This window comes from Phyllobates terribilis, unplaced genomic scaffold (genome assembly GCF_046119375.1).
Source record: "Phyllobates terribilis strain yellow unplaced genomic scaffold, ASM4611937v1 Scaffold_3__8_contigs__length_932513732, whole genome shotgun sequence".
NCBI lineage: Eukaryota > Metazoa > Chordata > Amphibia > Anura > Dendrobatidae > Phyllobates > Phyllobates terribilis.
Window position 1 is genome coordinate 474131838 of NW_027362763.1, and position 27200 is coordinate 474159037.

The 27200-nt window shown below is 40.4% G+C and overlaps 1 protein-coding gene and 1 pseudogene across 2 annotated transcripts in view; both read right to left on the reverse strand.

The window, feature by feature from the left end:
- Positions 1 to 324: 324 nt before the first annotated feature.
- Positions 325 to 27200, reverse strand: part of TUBE1 (tubulin epsilon 1) — a 47776-nt gene continuing 20900 nt past the window's right edge. The window contains exons 5-11 of one of the 2 annotated variants that reach the window (XM_073675871.1): positions 21015 to 21136; positions 19876 to 20063; positions 17513 to 17682; positions 16044 to 16184; positions 13170 to 13310; positions 1683 to 1857; positions 325 to 748 (exon numbers count right to left, since the gene is read on the reverse strand). In XM_073675871.1, the coding sequence (XP_073531972.1) occupies positions 590 to 748; positions 1683 to 1857; positions 13170 to 13310; positions 16044 to 16184; positions 17513 to 17682; positions 19876 to 20063; positions 21015 to 21136 (1096 nt within the window). In that variant the 3' untranslated portion in view covers positions 325 to 589. The remainder of the gene's footprint in view (positions 749 to 1682; positions 1858 to 13169; positions 13311 to 16043; positions 16185 to 17512; positions 17683 to 19875; positions 20064 to 21014; positions 21137 to 27200) is intronic. The other variant, XM_073675870.1, reaches the window with a different exon arrangement.
- On the reverse strand, positions 7552 to 7657 carry LOC141260712 (small nucleolar RNA U3; annotated as a pseudogene).

The following is a 27200-nucleotide window of genomic DNA, read 5'->3' on the forward strand; positions in this document are numbered from 1 at the left end:
TGAAATGACTTTAGTTTTGTGCCATGTCTGTGATCTGCTTTTTTTCAACAACATTAAACAACTGAATGAACATCCTCCGAGCCCGGTGATTCCATAATTTTTGCCAGGGGTTGTAGTCCAAGATAGTCTGATTATACTTTGGATCTCTGTGAAGTGAAGTGCAGGGAATACATTTCCTCTTATATACCAGCTTTTTCAAGAGAGAACATGTACACTCTAAATAATAGTTATTCAATATTAATTAGAGCCTGTGGTTAATAAACACATCTTGGTTAATTTCAAAAAGAAAAAAATGCTTAAAAAGAAAAAATACCCAACAAACATCTTTTTAATTACAAAATACAATGATTTTTTTATTCCAGTAAAAAAGTAATCTATATTATAAATAGGATTTAAAAATATAAATTCTGTCAAAGATAAACTTAAAAAAGAAGCCTCTTCTCTATATAAATATATAGGCAGCAGTTAAAAAAATGCCTACATTTATATAAATGCAAGATGTAACTTTTATAGTGTCTCTAACCCAATCACCCTACATAAAACATATTTATACTTTACAGACAAAAATATACAAAAAAAAAAATCCCTCTTAGACAGCTATGTTAATTCTAGGAGGGCCAGGAATAGCTGTCCCTTTAGATATATCGAGTTGGCTGTACTCGTCAATTAGGGAGGATAAAGATGAGAGAGCATCCGTGAAGAAGCTTTGTTCCATGCCATCCACTTGTAGATAATGGTGCAGATGAGCCTACAATGATGGAAAAGGGATCATATCACTCATATGGTTGACTAATTACATTTATACAATCGTGCATATATATATATATATATATATATAGAAGCTGGGAAATCGTAATTTTTGCTTTTAGAATTCAACAAAAAGATATGACCTTGGCCCAGTGGTCACATCGGAAGTCTGTGGCTGTTGGATCAAAGTCCTGAGAATATTTTTGCTCAACTCTAGTAAAAGTACCACTTTGTCATTTCTTTTTTGTTTTTGTTTCACCACCGGAGTAGTTTGATTAATGTATGTTACCTGCATGTAGTAGCACGCTCACTCGCCACCGTCTTCTGCTGTTCTCAGCACCACTCTGCTCCTCTTCTGCAGGTTGTGACCTGCCAGTTTGCTTCAGTGTTTGCTGGGCGGGTCAGACGTCACTTTTCAATGTTAGTCTATGAGAGCCAGAATGAGGCCCCCATAGTCTTACATTGAGAGCTTGTGACCGTTAGCTCTGACTTACGGTCAGTCAGGAGCTGCGGTCATAAGATGGCGTAACAGACCTGGAGCAGCAGAAGACAGCAGCTGGTAAATATTTTTACTAGGGGGAGGGAACAGTCATTAATGATACCACTCTGGAGGTGAAATAAAAAAACACTGGAGCGGTTCAGGGGGTAAAATATAATATTCAAATTTCATTGACTTTCGTGAATTCTCCTATTACAAATGTCTGCCTTCCAGATACTGTAGAAGGTGTTCAATTGCAAAAATCTACCCTTTCTATGGCATGTACAATTAATGGCATCAGCTCTAAAACATGTACATCCATTATAAAGAAAGCATGTACTGATATCCTGGGAGATGTAGGTGAAATTACTGCCAGCCTTAATATAGAATCATAGAATATTAGCGTTGGAAGGGACCTCCAGGGTCACCGTGTCCAACCCCCAACATACATACATACCTTCTTTCTGTACAGTCTAGTAAATCGGTCTCGGAGATCTATAAACGTGGGTTTCACACATGTGTTGTTTGCTAGTGCCAGGAGAGAATGGGTATGACCAACAGGAGGGACAGAACACAGACTAGTCTTCCATCCTTCCTGGTTCCAGGACACAAACTGCAGTGAAGGCTTCAGTCTAAAACAACATACATATACAATTTATACTTCTTGACTGTGACTTCAAAAAAGGCAAAATTAGTAGTGATGTAGTGACATGACCGGGCTGTAACTAACATGGCAAACCAGAGTGCTGACCATCAGATGACAAATGTAATTCATTTCTGCAGGTTAAAGAAGTTGTCCACTACATTCACATTGATGCCCTATCCTTGGGATAGGGCATCAATGTATGATCGGCACCCCCGCTGATCAGCTGTTAGCTGGTAGCGGTGGCCGCAAGTCCTTCCCTGCGGTGCTTGGCCGTCCATCTGCAGTGGCCACCGCGGGGTACTGCACATCCGCCTCTCATTAAATTGAATTTGGAAGCAGATGTGCAGTACCTCGCGGCGGCCACTACAACTTGACGGCCACGCACCGCAGGTAAGCCCTTCCAGCCGTTGGCCGCCGCCGGCTCCGATAAAAATTGATCGGCGGGGGTGCCGCGTGCGGGACCCCGGCCGATCATACATTGATGCCCTATCCTACGGATAGGGCATCAATGTGAAAGTAGTGGACAACCCCTTTACGCCCAGCTGATTGTTTCTTTGGTAGAAATGTGTTGGGGTTTATTACAACTAGTTACTAGTAAGTATTAATCCCGACCCAACATGGCGAGTTTCCGTTATTTTTTGTTTAGATTTTTTTTCTCCCCTTCTTTCAAGAGCCCAAACTTTTTTTTTCATTTTTCTGTTCACAAAGTCGTATGATGGCATGTTTTTTTTGCAGGGCAAGTTGTAGTTTTCACTGATGCCATTCTTTTTACCATATAATGTACCGAGAAATGGGGAAAAAATCTAAGTGCAGTCAAATTGTGCAAAAAAACGCAGTTCTGCAATTAGATTTTGTTTTTACTGCATTCACTGGGCGGTAAAAATAACCTGTCATTATAATTCTCCTGTTCAGAAAAATTATGGCGATATCAAAGTTGTATAGCTTTTTTTTTTTTTATTATTTATATTAACCCCTTAATAACATCTGACGTACTAATACGCGTCTGTGGCCTGGGACTTAAGAGCCAGACCCGTATTAGTACGTCATCGCGATCGCGCGCGCACACAGGCTGTGCGGGCGCGATCGCCGCCGGGTGTCAGCTGATTGTCACAGCTGACACCCGGTACTATGTGCAGGGAGCGGTCCTGCACCGCTCCCAGCACATTAACCCACGCGATGCTGCGATCGAAGTCGATCGCGGCATTGCGGGGGCAAGGGGAGGTGATCGCCGATACTCACCTCCTCTTCCGGCTTCCAGCGCAGTCTGCAAAGGCTTCCCGGGTGTTGCCATGACGACCCGATGTCGTCATGACAACATCCGGGTCACCAGAGAGCAGGAAGATTGCTTGGACATGCGCAGTGCATCTCCAAGCAATCTTCACACTGTGCACTTCTGACAGCCTTCATGGCATAGGGATGGTGCTCCATTCCTGTGCCATGCAGGCGATCAGAAAAAAAAAAAGTGAAAGTCCCAGAGTGGGACAAAGTAATAAAGTGTATAAAATGTGTGAAAGTGGGAAAAAAAAAAAAAAAAAAAAAATGTGCAAAAATATTATAAAAAAAATAAAAAAAATAATACACCAAAAATAAAAATATAATGTACCCATCAATAAATATTATTATAAAAAAAATAAAAAAAAATATAATGTACCCATCAATAAATATTATTATAAAAAAAATAAAAAAAAAACAATAAAAGTACACATATTTGGTATCGCCGCGTCCGGAACAACCTGACCTATAAAACTGTCCCACTAGTTAACCCCTTCAGTGAACACGGTAAAAAGAAAAAAAAAAAAACGAAGCAAAAAACAATGCTTTATCACCATACCGCCAAACAAAAAGTGGAATAACACGCGATCAAAAAGACACATATAAATAAAAATGATACCGCTGAAAACGTCATCTCGTCCCGCAAAAAACAAGCCGCCATACAGCTCCATCAGCCGAAAAATAAAAAAGTTATAGCTCTCAGAATAAAGCGATACTAAAAAATATTTTTTTCTATAAAATAGCTTTTATTGTCTATAAGCGCCAAAACATAGAAAAATGATACAAATGTGGTACCGCTGTAAACGTACTGACCCGAAGAATAAAGCTACCTCATCAATTTTACCACACGCGGAACAGAATAAAAAAAAACAAAAAAAAAACAATTCCTGAATTGTTGGTTTTTGTTTATTCTGCCTCCCAAAAATCGGAATAGAAAGCGATCAAAAAATGTCACGTGCCTGAAAATGGCACCAATAACAACGTCAAGTCATCCCGCAAAAACCGAGCCGTCACATGACTGTCTGCCAAAATCTGGAAAAATTGTAGCTCTCAAAATATGGCGATGCAAAAACTAGATTTTACAAAAAATGCGTCTTTTAGTGTGTGACAGCTGTCAGTCATAAAAACCCCATATGATTCTGGCATTGCTGTAATCACACCGACCCGAAGAATAAAGTCGTCTAATCACTTATACCGCACAAGGAACGGCGTCAAAAATAAACTCTTGGGTTAGGATTGGGCTAGGGTTGTGCTGGGGCTAGGGTTGTGCTGGGGCTAGGGTTGTGCTGGGGTTAGGGCTGGGGTTGGGATTTTTTTCAAAAGTAAGAAAAAAAGATGACGATATGGCGACTAGTGTTGAGAGCAAGTGCTCGCTACTTGAGTTTGCAATGGGTGCTCTGGTATGCATTGAGTATCGTGGGTATTTGAGTGACATGCTCGAGTCTCTGCCCCATATGCTTCGCGGCCAAAAAACTTTACGGGGATTGCCTGCCATGCACGAGCGATCCCCGTATGTTTTTTTTTGGGTGTCTAATAACCGTGAAACATGCGGAGCAGGGACTCGAGCATGTCACTCGAGCACACGCTGTACATGGTGCATACCTGAGTACCCGATGCAAACTCAAGTAGCGAGCACTTGCGCTCAAGAATAATGACAACTTATTCAATATGATGACCTAATGTAAACAAATTCTGTGCCGTACCTCTGGGTTCAAAATGTTCACTATACACCTTAATAAAATCCTTGAGGGGTATAGTTTGGACACTTGTGGGGGAGCTCCACTGTTTAGGCACATCACGGGCTCTCCAAACGCGACATGGTGTCCGCTAACAAACTGAATGGAAAATCGGCTCAAATTGTTAGCGGACGCCATGTTGCGTTTGGAGAGCCCCTGTGTGCCCAAACATTGGAGCTCCCCCACAAGTGACCCCATTTTGGAAACTAGACCCCCCAAGGCACCTATCTAGATGCATAGTGAGCACTTGGAATCCCCAGGTGCTTCACAAATTGATTCGTAAAAATGAAAAAGTGAAAAAAAAAACACTTTTTCATTTTTATGAATCAATTTGTGAAGCACCTGGGGTTCCAAGTGCTCACTATGAATCTAGATAGGTGCCTTGGGGGGTCTAGTTTCCAAAATGGGGTCACTTGTGGGGGAGCTCCAAAGTTTGGGCACAGAGGGGCTTTCCAAACGCAATGTGGTGTCCGCTAACAATTTGAGCCGATTTTCCATTCAATTTGTTAGCGGATACCATGTTGCATTTAGAGAGTCCCTGTGTGCCCAAACATTGGAGCTCCCCCACAAGTGACCCCATTTTGGAAACTAGACCCCCCAAGGCACCTATCTAGATGCATAGTGAGCACTTGGAACCCCTAGGTGCTTCACAAATTGATTCGTAAAAATGAAAAAGTGTTTTTTTTTTTCACTTTTTCATTATTACGAATCAATTTGTGAAGCACCTGGGGGTTCCAAGTGCTCACTATGCATCTAGAAAGGTGCCTTGGGGGGTCTAGTTTCCAAAATGGGGTCACTTGTGGGGGAGCTCCAAAGTTTGGGCACAGAGGGGCTCTCCAAACGCAATGTGGTGTCCGCTAACAATTTGAGCCGATTTTCCATTCAATTTGTTAGCGGATACCATGTTGCATTTAGAGAGTCCCTGTGTGCCCAAACATTGGAGCTCCCCCACAAGTGACCCCATTTTGGAAACTAGACCCCCCAAGGCACCTATCTAGATGCATAGTGAGCACTTGGAACCCCTAGGTGCTTCACAAATTGATTCGTAAAAATGAAAAAGTGTTTTTTTTTTTCACTTTTTCATTATTACGAATCAATTTGTGAAGCACCTGGGGGTTCCAAGTGCTCACTATGCATCTAGAAAGGTGCCTTGGGGGGTCTAGTTTCCAAAATGGGGTCACTTGTGGGGGAGCTCCAAAGTTTGGGCACAGAGGGGCTCTCCAAACGCAATGTGGTGTCCGCTAACAATTTGAGCCGATTTTCCATTCAATTTGTTAGCGGATACCATGTTGCATTTAGAGAGTCCCTGTGTGCCCAAACATTGGAGCTCCCCCACAAGTGACCCCATTTTGGAAACTAGACCCCCCAAGGCACCTATCTAGATGCATAGTGAGCAGTTGGAACCCCCAGGTGCTTCACAAATTGATTCGTAACAATGAAAAAGTGTTTTTTTTTTCACTTTTTCATTTTTACGAATCAATTTGTGAAGCACCTGGGGGTTGCAACTGCTCACTATGCATCTAGATAGGTGCCTTGGGGGGTCTAGTTTCCAAAATGGGGTCACTTGTGGGGGAGCTCCAAAGTTTGGGCACACAGGGGCTCTCTAAACGCAACATGGTGTCTGCTAATTATTCAAGCAAATTTTACAATCAAAAAGTCAAATGGCGCTCCTTCCCTTCCGAGCCCTACAGTGCGCCCAAACAGTGTTTTTTCCCCAAATATTGGGTATCTGCGTGCCCAGGGGAAATTGCACAACAAATTTTGCGGTCCATTTTTTCTTGTTACCCCTGTGAAAATAAAAAAAATTGGGTCTAAAGTAACATTTTTGTGAAAAAAGTTAAATGTTCATTTTTTTCTTCCACATTCAAAAAATTCCTATGAAGCACCTGAAGGGTTAATAAAGTTCTTGAATGTGGTTTTGAGCACCTTGAGGGGTGCAGTTTTTAGAATGGTGTCACTTTTGGGTATTTTCTGTCATAAAGACCTCTCAAAGTGACTTCAAATGTGATGTGGTCCCTAAAAAAATGGTTTTGTAAATTTTGTTGGAAAAATGAGAAATCGCTGGTCAACTTTTAACCCTTATAGCTCCCTAACAAAAAAAAATTTTGGTTCCAAAATTGTGCTGATGTAAAGTAGACATGTGGGAAATGTTATTTATTAACTCTTTTGTGTGACATATCGCTCTGATTTCAGGGCTTAAAAATTCAAATTTTGAAAATTGCAAAATTTTCAAAATTTTTGCCAAATTTCCGTTTTTTTCACAAATAAACGCAAGTGATATCGAAGAAATTTTTCCACAATCATGAAGTACAATATGTCACGAAAAAACAATCTTAGAATCAGGGGGATCCGTTGAAGCGTTCCAGAGTAATTACCTCATAAAGTGACAGTGGTCAGAATTGTAAAAATTGGCCTGGTCATTAACGTGCAAACCACCCGCGGGGCTTAAGGGGTTAAGGAGGTGAAAAAAAAATCATAAATTTGAAAAAAAAAAAAACAAATCAAAACAAACAAAACAACATTTTTTACTTATGCCTATGTCTCCATGTTGATACTATTTTGGGGTAAGTAAGATTTAAAAAGAAAAAAAAAATTACAATTCTGGCATTTTGATTTTTTTTTCTTTTTGCGGTGTTTACTGATTGGGTTAATGAATTTTATATTTTGAGAGCTCAGACTTTCATGGACACAGCCATTTATTATTATTTTATTTTGGACACTTTAGAGCACATTTCTCAAGTTATAAACTATAGAAATGATCCCTGAAAGTATAGTCTTATTTTTTATTTTGAATGGGAGAAAAGGAAGATCATTTGAATGTTTATAATTTCATCTTTTGCAGAAATGTTAAAACCATTTCTTTTTACTTTGTTTTAAACCCTAAAGGACTTGAATCTGCGATCGTCTAATCACTTGTTCTATATACCACAATACCACAGTATTGCAGTATATAGTAAAAATCATGGTCTTTTATGAAGCCCAAGTACATGCTGGTCTTTTCAGAAGTACAGTAACGGAAGGCACGGGGTCTACAGCAGACCCCGGTTGCCATAGCAATCGCTACGCGAGGGGGCCGGTGGGTGCGCAAAACAGCACCCCTCCCCCTAAACTGTAAATACCGCTGTCAGAAATTGACAGTGGCCTTTAAAAGACGTTAATATCAGCTATTAGAGGCAGATGTTGGTTGAATAACATAGCCAGTGTTTGTCGGCAGTGATGCATGCTCTGTTTCTGAGCTTGCATGAAAGAAGGGGACCTGATGTATTACCTAAATGTATGTCATATGTTGGAAAGGGATTAAAGGGGTTGTCTCATGTTCTATCTTCAAGACCACACCACTATCCAGCCACCATCCGAATTGGCAGTTCAGACCAGCGGCATGCTTGAGCATACTCTCTAATACTGTACGTTGTCTTTGCACTTTTAATGGTGCACAGAGGCACTGAAGATGGGCACATCCAGCAAGCAGGCCTTTTTCAGAGCAGAACTTGCAAGCTCTATAGCAAAGAGCTTGCAAGCACTACACTCTTTGCCTAGGAGACTGGCATCACTTATAGACTGCAGAGGTAGCTGGTAACATAGGCAAAGAGCACATTAAAAATTCATTTATTCTTGAGAATGGAGAGGGTTTTTTTTAAATCTTTTTTATAAGAGGTAAATTACGTTACATGTTTTTACAAGCACCTTGCAATTTACCCATTTAAGAAGATCAGACATACAATCTCTTTAACACCTTAATGACATATGACCAGGGCTGTGGAGTCGGTAAGCCAAACCTTCGACTCCGACTCCTCAATTTCCATGACACAAACTCCAACTCTGACTCCCTCATACATGGTTCATTTTATGTGATAAATTTACTGTAGCACAGATTCATCTCAGCTAAAAGTCTAGACCCTTAGATCAGGAATAGGACAGACATTTATAGGACATTTCATAACTTTCCCAAATTCTTATGAAAAAATATTCCCCACAAACTGCATTGAACTACTGTACCCAATTTATTATATATTTTAGGAGTCGGAGTCGGTCCATTTTATACTGACTCCAACTACGACTCCACCAAAATGGGCACCAACTCTTACTCCACGACTCCAACTCCACAGCCCTGCATATGACGTATATTTACTTTATATATCAGGTCCCTGACTTTCATATGGGCTCACACGCTGAGCCCGCATCTTTCCCCGCACATGATGACTGATTTAATCAGTCATCATGTGCCTTTAACAGCAACGGTGGATCGGTGTGCCTGTCATTACGATACTCCTGTAAACACCGGCTCATGGTCGGCGTTCATAGGAGATCGTGATTTCTGCTATACATAGCAGTGCTTCACTGCTATGTACAGCACAAGCGAACGGACTATCACAGCTTCAAGTCTCCTAAGGGACTATTAAATAATGTAAAAAAAAAAAAAAAAAACCCACAAAAGTTCAAATTGAAAATAAAACAATAAAAAATACACATATTTGGTATCGCTGCATTCAGAAATGTCCGGTCTATCAGAATATAAAATAATCAGATCAGTAAACAGCGTATCGCAAGAAAAATCTAAACGAATTACGTTTTTTTGGCAGCAGCAAAATTGCAATAAAATACCTGAAGAAGGATACCGCAGTATCCGAAACGCATAGGAATCTATTGGTCCTCCCTGCTCTCCGTCCTCAATTCAAGTCACGTGACCGACCAGGACCTGATGTTGCAAAGGTCCTACTACGCAAGACGCATTCCTATCAATGCGCCTCCGGACGCTGCGCGCTGGTGTCGGAGTCTCCGGCCGGGACTCCGACACATACCACTCCCTGCCCTGCCAGCATCACAGTCTCCGAACCGGACCTGGACGCAAGCTGCGACTCCACTACGCTACGGAACAGCGTCTTACCTAAGGTACCACACTGTATCACCAATGCTGGTTCCGGCAGTGTTCCTTAAAGGAACCACTAACGTCCTGCCTTTCCTGTGACACTCAGAACAAAGCCTTTAGGCTCCCTGGACATACACCAAAGGACTCTTTACCTATCTGGTCTAAGCTCAAATAAACAGCAAACCAGCTTATCTACCTAGAAGTCAACAGCAGGAAGCTGTATCTATGAGACAGCCAGATAAAGGCATCGCTATTTAATTAAATAAGCCCTTCTGGCAATACCTACCCTATTACAATCTCACCTTACCAATGGTAATTTGATACAAATTGTTGTAAATTCATAGCAGTGTTCTTTATTTACCAGTGGGTAATACTAATAACAATATTTTTACCTTAAGTCCCCAAAGGACAACACTTTATTATCACCTACCACCTCTGGTCTATTGGTGAAAACCATCAACAAAACTGCCCGTGGTCACTGCGGGCTAAACCACACGGCAGAGCTATATAACAATATTGACACACCAGCTCCTTCACCAGTATTCCCATTGGTAATATATTTTGTATTTTATATTTTTTTTATTTTAATATTCATTTTTATTTATAATTTCTATGTTTTATTTTTATCTATATATGCCTTCAATCTATTGAGCTGACCAAGAATAAAATCTCCTCTTATCTGACTCCTAACATTGATTACCTTAGTCCCCACAGGGAACTATTTCTCCAGCTGTATAAACACACCTGGCTCCCCAGGACACTTGGATCAAAAATCAAAAATCCAGCCTCCAGCCTACTAATCAGGTAATTACCCAGAATAATTCAAATCTTAAAAAATAAGCAGTTAACAGTGTCCCTTAATCCAGGATGCTCTTTTTTTCAGTTGGTCACCTTGACTGCAATCTAGCCTGAGACGCCTACTAACCTCCAAGTAGAGCACACATACTACTTACCTTTACCTCAGGTACAGACGGTCCACTTTCAGTATAGGTAACCTGTATTTTATCCAAATCAGTTAACTAATAAGCTCTATACACTTTCTATAGGTACCTACACGCTCTGGATCCTTCAGAAGTCTCTTAACCTCCCATCTACGCACCAATGAAGTAAATCCGTGCCTCCAACAATACTCCACCCCATATCCTTGGCACTTTAAGACTTCCTTATATACATTATTTATTTTATATTTGGCTATGACTTTTAACCTTTAACAAAATAAACAGTTCTTTTATTAACTCCTCATTTATCTAATTTCTCCTGGCCTCGGCACACTGGCACGGTAGTCGCTATATTAATTCTTAATTTCTCCTATTCATGGGATGGTGCCGCTTACTACTCGCTGCAAGTGGTACTAAATGTACTTACCAGGGCCCCTAACCCTACTCCTCAAAATGCAATAGCAGGCGATCAAAACATCATATCTACCCTAAAATGTTATTCATAAAAACGTCAACTCAGGACGCAAACAGTAAGCCCTCACCCAGCCCCATATTCCCAAAAAAGGGGAACTTTAGGGGTCTTGGAAAATGGTGACAAAAGCAAAAACATTTTTTCATGCAAATTTCCGATTATTTTTCCACCACTTACAGGTGCATTTCACTAAATTAGAATATCATCAAAACGTTAATTTATTTCATTTCTTCAATACAAAAAGTGAAACTCATATATTATATAGAGTCATTACAAACAGAGTGATATATTTCAAGTGTTTATTTCTGTTAATGTTGATGATTATGGCTTACAGCCAATGAAAACACAAAAGTCATTATCTCAGTAAATTAGAATACTTTATAACAACAGCTTGAAAAATGTTATTAAAATCTGAAATGTTGGCCTACTGAAATGTATGTTCAGTAAATGCACTCAATACTTGGTCGGGGCTCCTTTTGCATCAATTACTGCATCAATGTGGTGTGGCATGGAGGCGATCAGCCTGTGGTACTGCTGAGGTGTTATGGAAGCCCAGGTTGCTTTGATAGCAGCCTTCAGCTCGTCTGCATTGTTGGGTCTGGTGTCTCTCATCTTCCTCTTGACAATACCCTATAGATTCTCTATGGGGTTAAGGTCAGGCGAGTTTGCTGGCCAATCAAGCACAGTGATACTGTTGTTTTTAAACCAGGTATTGGTACTTTTGGCAGTGTGGACAGGTGCCAAGTCCTGCTGGACTATTAAATTTCCATCTCCAAAAAGCTTTTCGGCAGAGGGAAGCATGAAGTGCTCTAAAATTTCCTGGTAGACGGCTGCGCTGACTTTGGTCTTGATAAAACACAGTGGACCTACACCAGCCGATGACATGGCTCCCCAAACCATCACTAATTGTGGAAACTTTACACTAGACCTCAAGCAGCTTGGATTGTGGCCTCTCCACTCTTCCTCCAGACTCTGGGACCTTGATTTCCTAATGAAATGCAAAATTTACTTTGCATTAACTTAGTGTCAATGACTGCCTTCTGGACATCTGTCAAGTCAGCAGTCTTCTTCATGATTGTGGAGCCTACTGAAACAGACTAAGGGACCTTTTTAAACACTTAGGAAGCCTTTGCAGGTGTTTTTTGTTAATTATTCTAATTTACTGAGATAATGACTTTTGTGTTTTCATTGGCTGTAAGCCATAATCATCAACATTAACAGAAATAAACACTTGAAATAGATCACTGTTTGTAATGACTCTATATAATATAAGAGTTTCACTTTTTGTATTGAAGAACTGAAATAAATTAACTTTTTGATGATATTCTAATTTAGTGAGATGCACCTGTAAATAAAAAAACAAACTATACATGTTGGCTATCTGCATAATTGTAGTGACCTGCGGAATCATATTGCCAGGTCACTTTTACTGGATAGTGGACATGGTAAATAAAAAACCCAAAAAACAATTGTGGAATTGCATTTTTTTTTGCAATTTCACCGCACTTGGAATTTTGTTCCTGTTTTTCAGTACACTATATGGTAAAATCAATGGTGTCATTCAAAAGAACAACTCGCCCTGCAAAAAACAAGCCCTCATGTGGCCATATTGACTGCAAAATAAAAACGGCCCGGGGGTGAATGAGTTAAAGGGAGAAGCAGCCAGATTACATACTTAGTAAATCCATTCTAATGTTACTAAAGTAACTAGTCCTAATCCCAGCTGCAGAGATACCTAAAGAGATAAAGAATAGAAAAAAAAAGTTGACCTATGTGGCCAATCTCTGTCAGTGCAACACTACGGCATATGGACACTATAGAGGGGATCTCCTGTTTGGAATAACTTTGTAAATGCCTAAGTGGACAGACGAGCAGCCATTCATCTGAATAGGTACCATGTAATACTATACTTTCAAATGAAAATGTGCAATAATCTATTGATCTGGTTTACTAATCAAATTACATATAAATACACCTTAGCATTTTCACAATGGACTGATGTGTTATACTAACCGTTCAATATTTCTGCGGAGATCTGATATATGGACATTTCCCCTCACCATCAAAGCACAAGCCAGGTAGAGATTGTGTTTAGGGTCTGCTCGAATTAACTGATGATCTTTGTTAAAGGCATCTGAAAACATCTGATCCAACCTATACATGGAGGATATGAAAGTAACAGTGATATGTAGTTGAATGCCTTGTATTGTATTATAATGACCTCTGTACTATCAATCAGCCACTTTTATAACATACAGGATTTTAAAGGCCTTTAGATTCTGAGTTATATTCTTAATGGGAAACTTTACCACTGTGTCCCAGATATTTGGTCATTACCTAAAAATTTCTCGGTCATCTCATCACAAAATGTCAGCAAACACAAAGCACTTTCTCAAGGATGACATCCTAAGATGGACTGCAGTTAAGAACTAATGATTGAATGAAGAGAAATGGTCTGCACAGGAATATACTTTGATATTTTACATCTACGTCATTAAGAACATCCAACCAGCTATATTAAGGACTAGTACGTAAGCCCAGTAAAAAAAGAAATTCTTTCAGCCTTTAGCTGTCTAGATGGTAAAGCACGTAGAACAAGAACAAGCCCATCATTGCTGTATGGCCCATCTAGAATAGATGTCAACAGGCTAGATCATGTAGTAAATAGTGATTCGCCTTTATCAAAGATAATGGCGTTTCCCTTGAATTTACTATACTCGAAAGAGACTCATCACTTAATCACACCCTCGCTTCATCTCCACCTTCTATGCAATCGTTCTGTCTCCCTCGCAAACTAAGAAAACAATAGCTGAACAAGAGAACTTACCTTCCTATGTACAGTCCTCAACATTGAAAATCTAACACCAAGGAAAAGCCATGTAATTACAGAAATCACAGGGTGGACAGACATGTTAGTGATATGCAAATGATGACAAATGGAGACTAAATTTTTAAAACTTCCCGATTTATTCAGCATGGAGTATCAGCACCATGCACAGACATACACGCATTTACACGCCTTGGCTGTTATCAGTGATGTTATTAATGGTTGTCTGAGGATTGAATTACCACACTGAATGCACTTGAACAAATCATCAAGATCCGTTGCTGGCAGCTTCCTCTGTAATTGCTGACCAATGACGCTCCAAATGTACTCGATAGGAAACCAGTCCAGAGATGCTGCATAGTAGGCTACACAGGCTTCTCTTAGTAGTGCGAGCAGCATGTGGCCTGATCTTGTGTTGAAAAAAGCCCCTGGGACACTATAGAAATGGCCGTACCACTGGTTTCAGGGTTGATCAATTCTGTAATACAATTGAGATTAGTCTTCAAATACCAAGACTGAAACATCAAACAGTGTCTACACAAACCATCAGAAGGCGTTTTCCCAACATTGTGCTACGAGCCAGATGTCCAGCTACAAGTGCTCCCTCCACTGACCTCATGCCACGGCTCTCAAGTCTTTCATAGTGCAGAGCAAGACAGCAAGACTGTATTGGAGTTCTACTTTTAATCAGGGATGAGTCCCATTTTTATGTTGGACGCAAGTCTTCATTCCAGGTACACTAACAGCTCGGAGTTTTATTGATTTGGTTGTGGAACCAGTGGTACGGCCATTTCTCTAAAGTATCCCAGGAGCCATTTTTCATCATGACAATGCCAGGCTTCATGTTGTTCATGTTACTGTGAGCAGCCTGAGTGGCCTAAACATTTTACCATGGTCTGCAGCATCTCCGGACTTGACTCCCATCGAACACGTCTGGGACATTATTGGTCTGCAATTATAAAAGGGAGCGGTCAGCAGGAGTGTTGATGATTAGCATGCTCAAGTGCATTCAGTGCAGAAGAACATTCCTCAGATAACCATTAAGGGAATCTGTCAGCAGGTTTTTGCTACCGAATCTGAAAGCAAGAGGATATAGGAAAAGAGACCCTGATTCCAATGATGTATCACTTAGTTTACTGGGTGCAGAAGTTGTGATACAATCAAAGTTTTTAGATGTAGCAGTGCTCAGAAAGCTAACCCTACCCACACTCCAGCTTTCTATGTACATTGTCTATTGACAGTAAGCTGCTAATCAGTGCTGGGGCATGGTTGGACTAGGGCTCATGCAAGCTGTAGTCCAAGCAGTGATAATCTCTTGGTGATAAAACATTCATTGTATTGGAACAACAGCACACAGCTTTATAAGTGACACATGCCTGAAGTCAGTGTCTCAGCCCCTACAGCATGCTGTCCTCACATTACATAGCAAAAACCTGCTGACAGACTCCTTTTAATAACCTCATTGATAACATGCCAAGGTGTGTAAGTGCGGGTATTTATGCATATCGCGCTCATACTCAATACTTAATAAATCAAGATATTTTGAAAATGTTGTCCCTATTTTTTCATCATTTGCATATTGTTAATATGCTTATACATCCTGTGATTTCCATAACTCCACGACTTTCACTTCTTGAAGCTGAAAATTCAGTGTTGAAGTGTCTATGTACAGATATTAGTTGGGTACAAAATAATACCAGCTACGCCCTATTTGGGGCCTCTCATGTATAAACCAGAGGAGCTACAAAGATGGAGGACGTAGCACTTCCATGCACTATATAGATGGCACATGTGCTGGGCCCTGTGTCATGCCTCATTACTCTTCTGGCAGAAATGTAATGAAATTGAATGCAACAGATAACAGATGAACCCGAGCAGACCTAGAAGCAGAGGTCCTCTAACCATTAAGAGAAGCCCTTGTAATGCTGAAAGAATGGCGCACTTAATGCTAATAAACATCAATACAGTATTCATCCAGTGCCACTCACTGCTATTTTCATGGTGACTTGTGACGAACCAGCACAGTATGTGGCCTATCTATAGCTGACCACAGATCTTACCTTCTTGTTGGCACATTGACATCAGCCAGCGTATAGAGAGGTGTCAAGCTTGAGGTCAAGTAATGGAGATGAGGAAATGGGACCAGGTTCATGGTGATTTCATTCAGATCCATATTAAGTGGTCCTTCAAACCTTGCAGAGCTGAGTGATGACAAAACACAGGCGTACAGGCATGTAGAATACAATACTGATAAAGGAAACCTTTACATTATATCGTAAATATTTGTATTTCTTTTTAATTAAATATAGTAATATCTGTACATAGGAAGCAGGTCATCATTTCTATTTGTTCTCCATTTAACATAGTAACATTCTGTACAGCGATGAACTAAAGCAAGCAGCATACAGATATGTATATTCAATGCAGCGTGTACAGTTTTGTATTTTCCAGAATAAATACATCTTTATATTCTTCAGTCAGGGAGCGCCAGACGTCCCATCCTGATTTCTAACTAATAAAGAACTCTGCATGATCATTAAAGAAGTTCTGCACTACTTTAGAATACACCCCCCAATGTATCCCCCCGGGGCCCCTAAGACTTTTTGTAATTACCTTCTGTTGCTGATGATGCCTGTGAGTGGCGCTATCGGTGGCCGCTCACAGGCAGGACGTGACCCCGCACTGACGTCATGACAAGTGAGGCGCGACTCAGCGCTGGGGTCCCCGCGGTGGCTGCTGGGTTGTGGGCGGGGTTACCCCCCGCGTCACACCCAGCATCCACCGCGCGCTGTCCCAATGAATGGGGAGAGGCAGAGCCCGCGGTGGATGCTGGGTGTGACGTGGGAGGGGGTTACCCCACCCACAGCCTGGCATCCACCGTGGAACGCAGAAGACAGATCCCCGGCTGCTGCCAGCACTTGTCATGACATCAGCGGATGTCAGCGCTGGCTGCAGCCAGGGGTCACGTGATGCCTGTGAGCGGCCACCGATAGCGCCACTCACAGGCATCATCAGCAACAGAAGGTATTTACAAGAAGTCTTAGGGGCCCCGGGGGGATACATTGGGGGGGTAGTCTAAAGTAGTGGACAACCCCTTTAAGAGAAAGTATTGTTCACACATTGTGGTTTTGAGCCATTTTTTTTTTACTTATGGATTTTATTTCTAAAATCTCATTCACATGGTGCATTTTGTTATCCTTCTGTTTGTGACCTGTAGTGCATTTTTTAAAAGTCTTAGCACGTCAATTCTTTCAGCTTTCAGCAGGATTAGCAGTGTAGTTTTCTGCCCATTGGCTGTGTTTTTCATGCATATAAAAATACACAAAGGATAGATTACGAGTTTGCTCCAATGTCAGCCAATATCACCTGGTGGAATATCCAAAATAGCCCATTTTACGCATTCATTCAATGTATTTCTTTGGGCAGTGGGGCTAATAGGAATGAAGGACGCATGACGAAAGCAAGTTTTCTTGAATTGGTAAATCCAGGACAATCCTGGATACAACACAAGCTTCATGAAACACGTTACCTGGTCAGATTGAGGAGTAAGTTAGCCACTATATTGTTCATGGCATCAAATGGTTTCTCCGTTTCTTTAACACCACCTTTATTAGAAGTCACAAGACTATTTGGTTTCACAGCTCCAAGCTTTCCAGAATTTGCCATCTGATGAATTTTATTCACAATGTCAACTAACGACTAAATAGGAAAAAAAGCTCAATACTCAAGCATTCATAACAAGTATACAAATACATACAATAACAAACCAAAGTTAAACACATGAAATATATACTTTATATACCCTGCACTAGGTTTTTCAGGTACTCCTAACAAAGTAGAATATATAGAGTCCAGTAATCACAGATTAACATGTAAATGAAAAAAAACAGATCACCCTAAATTGGCACTTCTGCTAAAATATATAGAGGGGGTGAAATAAGTATTGAACACGGCACCAATTTTCTAAGTATATATATTTCTGAAGGTGCTACGGACATGAAATTATCACCAGATGTCAGTAACAACCCATCCAATCAAATCCAAGAAATCAAACCATATATGTCCATAAATTAAGTTATGTGTAATAATGAGGAATGACAAGGGGAAAAAGTATAACACATGAAGAAAGAGAGATGCAAAAAGCCATGGAAAGTCATGACACCAGCTCAAATCTACCAGTAATTAGAAAGCTATCCTGCCACTTAGTGAAAAATATCAGCTGGTTCAACTGATGGCATATAAAAAGGTGTCTCATTACCAAGGTGCCACATAAGAAATATTTCATGATAGGTAAAACAAGTGAGCTGTCTCAAGACCTTTGCAATCTTATTGTTGCAGAGCATATCGATGACATTTGTTACAGAAGAATTTCTAAACTAAAGAAGGTTCCAGTGAGCACTGTTGGGGCCATAACCTGGAAGTGGAAAGAACATAATTTCACCATAAACCGGCCATGACCAGGGGCTCCCTACAATATTTCAGACAGAGGAGTGAAAAGAATTATCAGAAGAGTTGTCCAAGAGCCAAGGACCACCTATGAAGAGCTACAGCAAAACCTGAAATCATAAGGTACAATAGTTTCAAAGAAAACTGTCAATAATACACTCAATTTCCATTGCCTTTATACACGCTCACCACGCAAGACTCCATTGCTGAACAAAAGCATGTTCAAGTGCTTATAAGGTTTGCTCAACAAAACTTAGACAAGAGCGTTTTAGAAGAGTGTTTATGTGGAAGAATAGGCCAAAACCAAACCACACCTAAGCAATGCATGCGACTAGTTTCTCCATACAAGAGATGTCTTGAAACTGTCATCAACGAAGGCTTTTGTATGAAGTATTAAATACATTTCAATAAGTGTGTTCAATACTTTTTACTGTGTCATTTCTCATTATTACACATAACTTAATTTATGGACATCTATGGTTTGACTTCTTTGCTTGTGTGGATTGAATGCTTTGTTATCGACATCTGGTGACAATTTCATGTCAATAGCACCATTAGAAATATATTTACTTAGAAAATTGGTGACGTGTTCAATAATTATTTCACCCGCTGTATGTAAAAAAATAAATAATATACATGAAGTTCACTTGGAAGAGCAGCAAATTCTGCACTAGATCTGCTGTTTCCACGGTAATTGGGGATAGAACATTAGAACCATAGAAAGCCATTGCACGAACAAAGGAGTTCTGGCTCTTTTTCTTTTGGTGAATCCTGTATATGTTGCTCCCAAAATCACACTCCGGTGTTGCTTCTGTATAAGGGGGAGTACTCATATACTGCGGTACAAATGACAACTTGTCTCCTAATATAGTCCCTCTTTTAAACCTCATCAAAAAAAAATCAAAGCTGGAAAAAATTGGCTGCAGTGGGCTACACTGAAATACTTAATATTTTTAGAAACGCTGAAATAGTGTATTCAATGGGAAATTATCTTTTTTTACAACTTCACACAACAAATACAAATCATATTTTATAGACTAGACTGTTCTATGAACATTTTGGTCACAAGTCATCGAGACTGGAGATGTTCACACCAGTCTTGATGAGTCGGCGATAGAGTTGCTTGATTCATTAAGAGGTGAACCCCTCTTCAATCATGAAGATTGCGCCTCTGTGCACCTCGCCACAAATATTACTCCAGTCACTGGAGTAGGATTTCTGGCATAAGGAATGCCACAGCTCGTCATGCTTTAGATGAGCTGTTGTGTGACACCCCTATTCCTCCCCAGTTGCTGAAAGTCGCTAAATTTTTGTGCAACTCCACCTTGCGCAAACATTTTGCAACTTTTCAAAGCTTTTTATAAACAGAATTTTGGTGTAATCGCGTTGATGAATAAGGGCCTTTATATTTTAACACAAAGCAATTGACAAAAAAATATATCTTACTTGATTTTCTATGGGCAGCACACAGTCGGCATGTTCTGTAAGTTCTCTCATAGCTAAGACACTGTTGTACGGAGATGTGATAACGTCATCCTCGGCTGATGGATAGACAGATGTGACAAATCTATATACTTCAGGGAATTCATCCTTTAGTACATTCAGTACAAATGTACCTAAGCCTGAACCTGTGCCTGCAGCCAAAGAGTAATTACAGGATAAAATTAGTAGAGAATAAAAGCTATGACCTACTAGGACCTGTCACTATTTATGACAAGACATGCATTGCAAAGGGAAAAACAAACACGGAAATCCACAGCATGCTGCATTAGCAAACAGAGTTTCAAAAGAGTTGGCCAAACTACATGGAGGTATCTCTTATAGTGTGTGCATGACATTTAAAACTGCAGGAAAACTTAACAAAAGGCCATATCCCAGTAAACCCGTAGTAAGAGTAGCAGAAAAAGCTTTTTCTAGTTTTTACTCTGTTTTGAAATATTGTTATTCTGAAATGCAATTGTGCTGGCATTTTTTTTTTTTTAAATGGATCTATATTTTTGACAAAAGAATTCAAAATTGACAACCAATTCAGCTGCACTTTTACAAATAAGATGTCTACCATGGAAGATTACAAGTTTCAAATGTTTATGTAATATAGGCTGGATGTGAGATGTGTGTGTTTCGGGTGCTGCTGTCTTCATTAGTTTATAAATCAGCACAGCTTCTATCCGCCACTTACATCTTCTTTATGCGTCTGCTTTCTCTGAGACAGTAGATGCTGTCCCCCTCTCCACACTATGGGGCTTTGTTTACAATCCCCTCCTCTTTCCTGCTGTCAAGGAAAGCAGTGAGCCATCAGAACCAGGATCAGGAGCTCTGACAGATTTGTAACATTTTTGCAGAGCACTCAGCTAGATAAAGCATGTACAGACATTCCGCAACAGCAAAATGGTACAAACATTTTGCTTAACTTTGCACTTAGGAAACAAATAAACATACCCATTAGAGCTGCAATTACTATTATGTTGTTTTACACTTTTGCAACAATGTTAATCGTTTCTATTAGCTGCAAATAAAAGCTCATATTTCTTGGAAATCTTTAGTCCTAATCTTACAATCCATTTTCGTAAAAGTACAATTCTCACCTCCTCCCATAGAATGAATCACAAAGAAACACTGCAGACAATCACATTGTTCGGCTGTCCTCCTTATGTTCTCCACAATTTGCTCTCGATATTGGCAACCATACATGTTGTGGCCAACTGCCCTGCATAAATATATGAACACGTAAATAAGTATGCAATGGGGTGAGCTTTCTCACTGAACACATCATGATTTTTATGTGCTTTATTTTGTAAGTAGACCCGTCAATATCATTATTATTTATTATTAAGGCTCACATTTTGAACCTTGTGGACTTTGGTGTGGATCCACCACTAATTTCAAAGTAACAAACCCAGATTTTTCTGTGGATGAATAGCGGACCCATAGAAAAAAACTGCAGTGAAATATCTGTACATGAGAAATTTCAAAGGTGGAAATTTAAGTGGTGAAATAAAAAAAAATCAGAAATTGTATAAAAAAAATTGCTTGTGTTGCCATTTTCCCAGAGTTGTAAAGTTTTCAATTTTTCAGCAATGTGACTGTGTGAGGGCTTGATTTTTGCACCCTATGGGTATGTGTACACATTGAGCATTTGGATGAAGAAATTTCTGCATCATTTCTACATCTCTTGGCAGGAAAAATGCAGTGGACAATACGCTCGTTTTGCATGCGATTTTCACCTGTTTTTGTTCAGCAATAATTGCTATTTGTAGCTTATAATGCTAGTTGAAAAAAAGAAAGAAAGCTTATATAAAGAGATAGATATCCAGCAGACATATCATTTTACAACCCCATTAGTGCCTTGCGTGTGGAGCTTATTGTACTACTATTTAACCTATTAAATACAGTGGTGTGAAAAATTATTTGCCCCCGTCCTGATTTCTTATTCTTTTGCATGTTTGTCACACTTAAAGGTTTCAGATCACAAAACAAATTTAAAATTAGACAAAGATAACACAATTAATCATAAAATGCAGTTTTTAAATGAAGGTCTTTATTATTGAGGGAAAAAGAAATCCAAACCTACAGGGCCCTGTGTGAAAAAGTGATTGCCCCCTAAACCTAATAACTGGTTGGGCCACCCTTAGCAGCAACAACTGCAATCAAGTGTTTGCGATAACTGGCAATGAGTCTTTCACAATGCTCTAGAGGAATTTTCACCCAATCATCTTTGCAAAATTGTTGTAATTCAGCCACTTTGGAGGGTTTCGGAGCATGAACCGCCTTTTTAAGGTCATGAAACAGCAACTCAATCAGATTAAGGTCAGGACTTTGACTAGGCCACTCCAAAGTCTTAATTTTGTTTATCTTAAGCCATTCATAGGTGGACTTGCTGGTGTGTTTTGGATCATTGTCCTGCTGAATAACCCAGGTGCACTTCAGCTTGAGGTAACGAACAGATGGCCAGACATTCTCCTTCAGGATTTTTTGGTAGGAAAGCAGAATTCAATGTTCCATTTACCACAGCAAGTCTTCCAGGTTCTGAAGCAGCAAAACAGCCCCAGACCACCATACTATCACCACGATATTTTACTGTTGGTATGATGTTCCTTTTATGAAATGCTGTGTTACTTCTACGCCAGATGTAATGGGATATACACCTTCCAAAAAGTTCAACTTTTGTCTTGTCAGTCCACAGGGTATTCTCTCAAAAGTTTTGGCGATCATCAAGATGTATTCTGGCAAAACTGAGATAAGCCCTTATGTTCTTTTTGCTCAGCAGTGGTTTTCCTATTTGAAATCTGCCAGGCATGCCATGTTTGCCCAGTTTCTTTTTTTATGAAGTCATGAATACTGATCTTAACTGAGGCAAATGAGGCCTGCATGTCTTTGGATGTTGCTGTGGGGTCTTTTGTAACTTCTTGGATTAGTCATTGCTGTGCTCTTGGGGTAATTTTGGTTGGCCGGCTACTCCTGTGAAGGTTCACCACTGTTCCATGTTTTCGCCATTACATATATAGTTACATAGTTACATAGTTTATAAGGCCGAAAAAAGACAAGCGTCCATCCAGTTCAGCCTATTTCTTGTGCACTGCAGCTATTCCGCAGCGTTGATCCAGGGGAAGGCAAAAAAAAACCATGCGGTATAGGCCAATTTACATCATTGAGGAAAAATTCACTTCCCGACTCCAATCTGGCAGTCAGATTAAATCCCTGGATTAATTAACTATCACTAAGCATAAGATGTAATTTTATTGTTCTCAAGAAAGCCGTCCAGGCCTCTCTTGAACTCATTAAGTGAGTTGGACATCACCACTTCCTCTCCCAGAGAGTTCCAGAGTCTCACGGCTCTGACCGTAAAGAATCCCCTTCTATGCTGGTGCAGGAACCTCCTTTCCTCCAGACGCATAGTGTGCCCCCTCGTCTTTGTCACCATCCTTGGTATAAACAGGTCATGGGAGAGATCTCTGTACTGCCCCCTGATGTATTTATACATGTTTATGAGGTCTCCCCTAAGCCTTCTCTTTTCCAACGTAAATAGGCCTAATTTTGACAACCTCTCTGGGTATTCTAGTCCCTCCATTCCCTTTATTACCTTAGTCGCCCTCCTTTGTACCCTCTCTAGCTCCAATATGTCTTTCCTGAGCACCGGAGCCCATAACTGTGCACAATATTCTAAGTGCGGCCTTACCAGCGCTTTATACAGAGGAAGAACAATGTTCTCATCATATGCCCCTATTCCTCTTCTGATGCATGCCATGACTCTATTTGCCTTCGCAGCTGCTGCCTGACACTGGGCACTCCAATTTAATTTGCTATTAACCAAGACGCCCAGGTCCTTCTCCATGTCAGATTTCCCCAACGGTTTCCCATTTAATATGTATGGGTGACTGCTGTTTTTCTTTCCCATGTGCATGACCTTACATTTATCGGCATTGTACCCCATTTGCCATTTTTTGGCCCAACTCCCCAATTTATCTAAATCCTCCTGTAGCTGTGCCCTATCCTCATCTGTATTAACTACTTTACAAAGTTTAGTATCATCTGCAAATATTGCTATTTTACTATGCAATTTGTTGATAATAGCTCTCACTGTAGTTCGCTGGAGTCCCAAAGCTTTAGAAATTACTTTTAACCTTTTCCAGACTGATAATAAAGTGGTGAATGAGGGAAAATGCCTTTGTTTTATTTTTCCTTTTATTAACATCTTTGTGGTTTTTGGAGAAAAAACGCTACAAAAACAGCAAATCCGCAATCATTTATATACCGGCGTCTTTGACTGACTTCATTGAAGTCAATGGGTGAAAAAAACGTTGCAAAAACGCTGAAAGAATAGACATGCTGCAGATTTGAATCTGCCCCAAATCTGCAAGTCACAATGTGCATAACACTTCAGGATTCTCATTCACTTTGCTGGTATCAGGAATCCTTTTTGTGACAAATCCATGCAGCAAAAACACAACACGTGCACACAGCCAAAGCCAACATTTTATTAATACTATTTACCGATCGGGTTAATTTATTTTATAGTTTGATAGATTGGACTTTTAGGAAGATAGCGATATCAAACATGTATTTTTTTTATTCTGTTTTTATTTCTTCATTTTTACTGAGGGAAAACGGGAGTGATTTCAGCTCCTATATATTTTTCATACTTTTCAAAACTTCTTTTTACTTTTATTGTATTTGTAGTTGAACCTGAGATCATCTGATCAGTATTGCTGTATACAGAAATAAATCCTATGAACGCCAGCTATGGGCTATCTTTCACAGGAGTACAGTTATGACTTTGCACAGCTTAACAACCGCGGACGGAGCGTCCCTCCATCATCACCCTCCATGCCCTTATCTGCAGGCAAACATGAAGACTTGGCTTGTGAGCCTGCACCAATGCTGGCACCATGAAGCGCAGCAGATTTTCTGGACAAAAAAAATGTACTCCATGGGAATGTACAAAAGAGGTCCCGAGTAGGCCACGTTCACATGAGCGATTATTCGCTCAAGTGATATAATCGAGCCATTCTGCTAAGATTCGACTCAAACTCTGTTAGAGATTTAGCCGAGTGTCAGCTTAGTGTGATCGGATTCTCTCGCCTTGAGAGAATCACAGCACAGGTGTGGAAAAGATGGAGAACTTAATTTCTCCATCTTCTCCATTGTCTGAGTCCACAGATGTCGGACAGCACTCAGATGACATCTGAATGCAGTCCGATGTTTTGCATGAACCCATAGACCTAGAAGGGTGTGGCTAATCTAATTTCCGGAGCCACCCACAGCATGCTGTTCTTTTTTTCTTGAGTCAAATCGGAATGAGAAAAAAAAATAGCAGATCAACACTGCCCCATAGTATAACATTGGGCAGAGTGCTATCCGACAATACATCAGACAGCACTCGGTCGTGTTATACGCAAGTGTGAACGAGCCCTGACAAGCTGAATCTTACAATTTGACCTGGTTAAATGTAACTGGGGTAGAGAATTTGTAGAAAGGAATACGCTTAACTCTTAGGCTTTATGAAGATTGTGCGTTTTCGCTGCATTTTTTTGGGGCCAAGGAATTGGCCCCAAAACGCTAGGGAATCCTTATGCCAGCAAAGTCAATGAGAATCCTGAAGTGCTGTGCACATGATCAGTAATTTTCCTTTGAGTATTTGCAGTGCGTTTTAATCTGCAGCATGTCAGTTCTTTCTGCGGTTTTGTTGCATTTTTCACCCACTGACTTAAATTGACAGTCAAATCCGCAGAAAAAAAGCAGGTATAAAATTATTGCGGATTTGCTGCGTATTTTTCCTGTGTATTTGATTGACTCAATTGAAGTCAATGGGTGAAAAACGCTGCAAAAACGCACAAGGAATTTACCGCAGGTCACAGGTGTCAGCTGATGAAACTACTCCTCCCATCAGCCTATGGCTGCTGTAGCTGATAATAGCGAGAGCAGGCGCCGCTGATGGGAGTTTTCATCAGCTGATGCCTGTGCACAAAGTAAAGAAAAAAAAGTTAAAATAAAAAAATATTGAAATAAAAAAAACACATTATACTCACATGACGCCTAATCCTTAAAGCCATTGTCCCCTGTAAAAAAACAGAAAATAAAAAAGCAAATTTATACTAATCTTACACCTAATCTCCGATGTCCATGTCACCTGTAAAAAAATCAAAAATAATAAACCACCATATATCTCACCTATCTGCCATAATCCATACTGTCCCACGACGATCTCACTTGTAGAGCAGTCACATCGGCAGACATGACTGTTCTACCCGGCAGCCGGCTACACACTGACCGGGGCATAATCGCTCCTGCAGTGTATAGTGCTGAGCTGCCGTGAGAGAGGTCACAGGAGGCCAATGTCAGTGTGTAGCCTGCTGTCGTGTAGAGCAGTCACATCAGTGACTGTTCTACATGTGAGATCGTCGTGGACAGTATGGATTATATAATCACGTCGGACAGGTGAGGGATATGGTTGTTTTATATTTTCGTTTTTTTACAGGGGACAATGGCTTCAGGGATTAGGCGTTAGGTGAGAATTTTACTGTTTTTTATCCCTAAATAAATGAGTAAAACCGTGTTGACTTTTACTTAAAATAAAGGATTTTTTACATGCCGTGTCTTTATTTACAAACTGGGGTTAGTAATGGGGGTGTCTTATAGACGCCTCTCCATTACTAACCCCTGGGCTTCATGTCAGCTGCCAATAGAAGACTGACATGAACCCCAACCCTATTTCCCCACTAGCCACATCAGGGCAAGTGGGAAGAGCCAAGGCTAAGCGCCAGATTTGGCGCATCTTATTGATGCGCCATTTCTGGGGCGGCTGATGGCTGATGTTATTAGCCTCGGAGAGGGCCCGTATCCATGGCCCCTTCCCTGGATATTAATATCAGCCCGCAGCTGTCTGCCTAGTTTTTGCTGGTTAGATTTTATAGGGGAACTCTACATCAATTTTTTGGGGGTCCCCCTGCAATCTGGCCAATAAAGGGTAACCAAACAGCTGTGAGCTGTTATTAATAGCCAGGGAACATGTTGGCCTAATGGCCACTCTCTAGGCTAAAAATACCAGCCCTCAGATGTCTCAGAAAAGGAACTTCATATTTGAATTGGATTAGGAGTATTGGGATTAGGGGTAATGGGATTAGAGGTTGGGGTCAGCAGCTGTCGCTGACACCAAGCCCTAGGTTTAGTAATGAAGAGGTGTCAGCCAGACACCCTCATTACTAAACCTGTAGGTAAACAGTTAAATAAACACACACACTGAGAATAAAACACTTTATTTGAAATAAAACAGA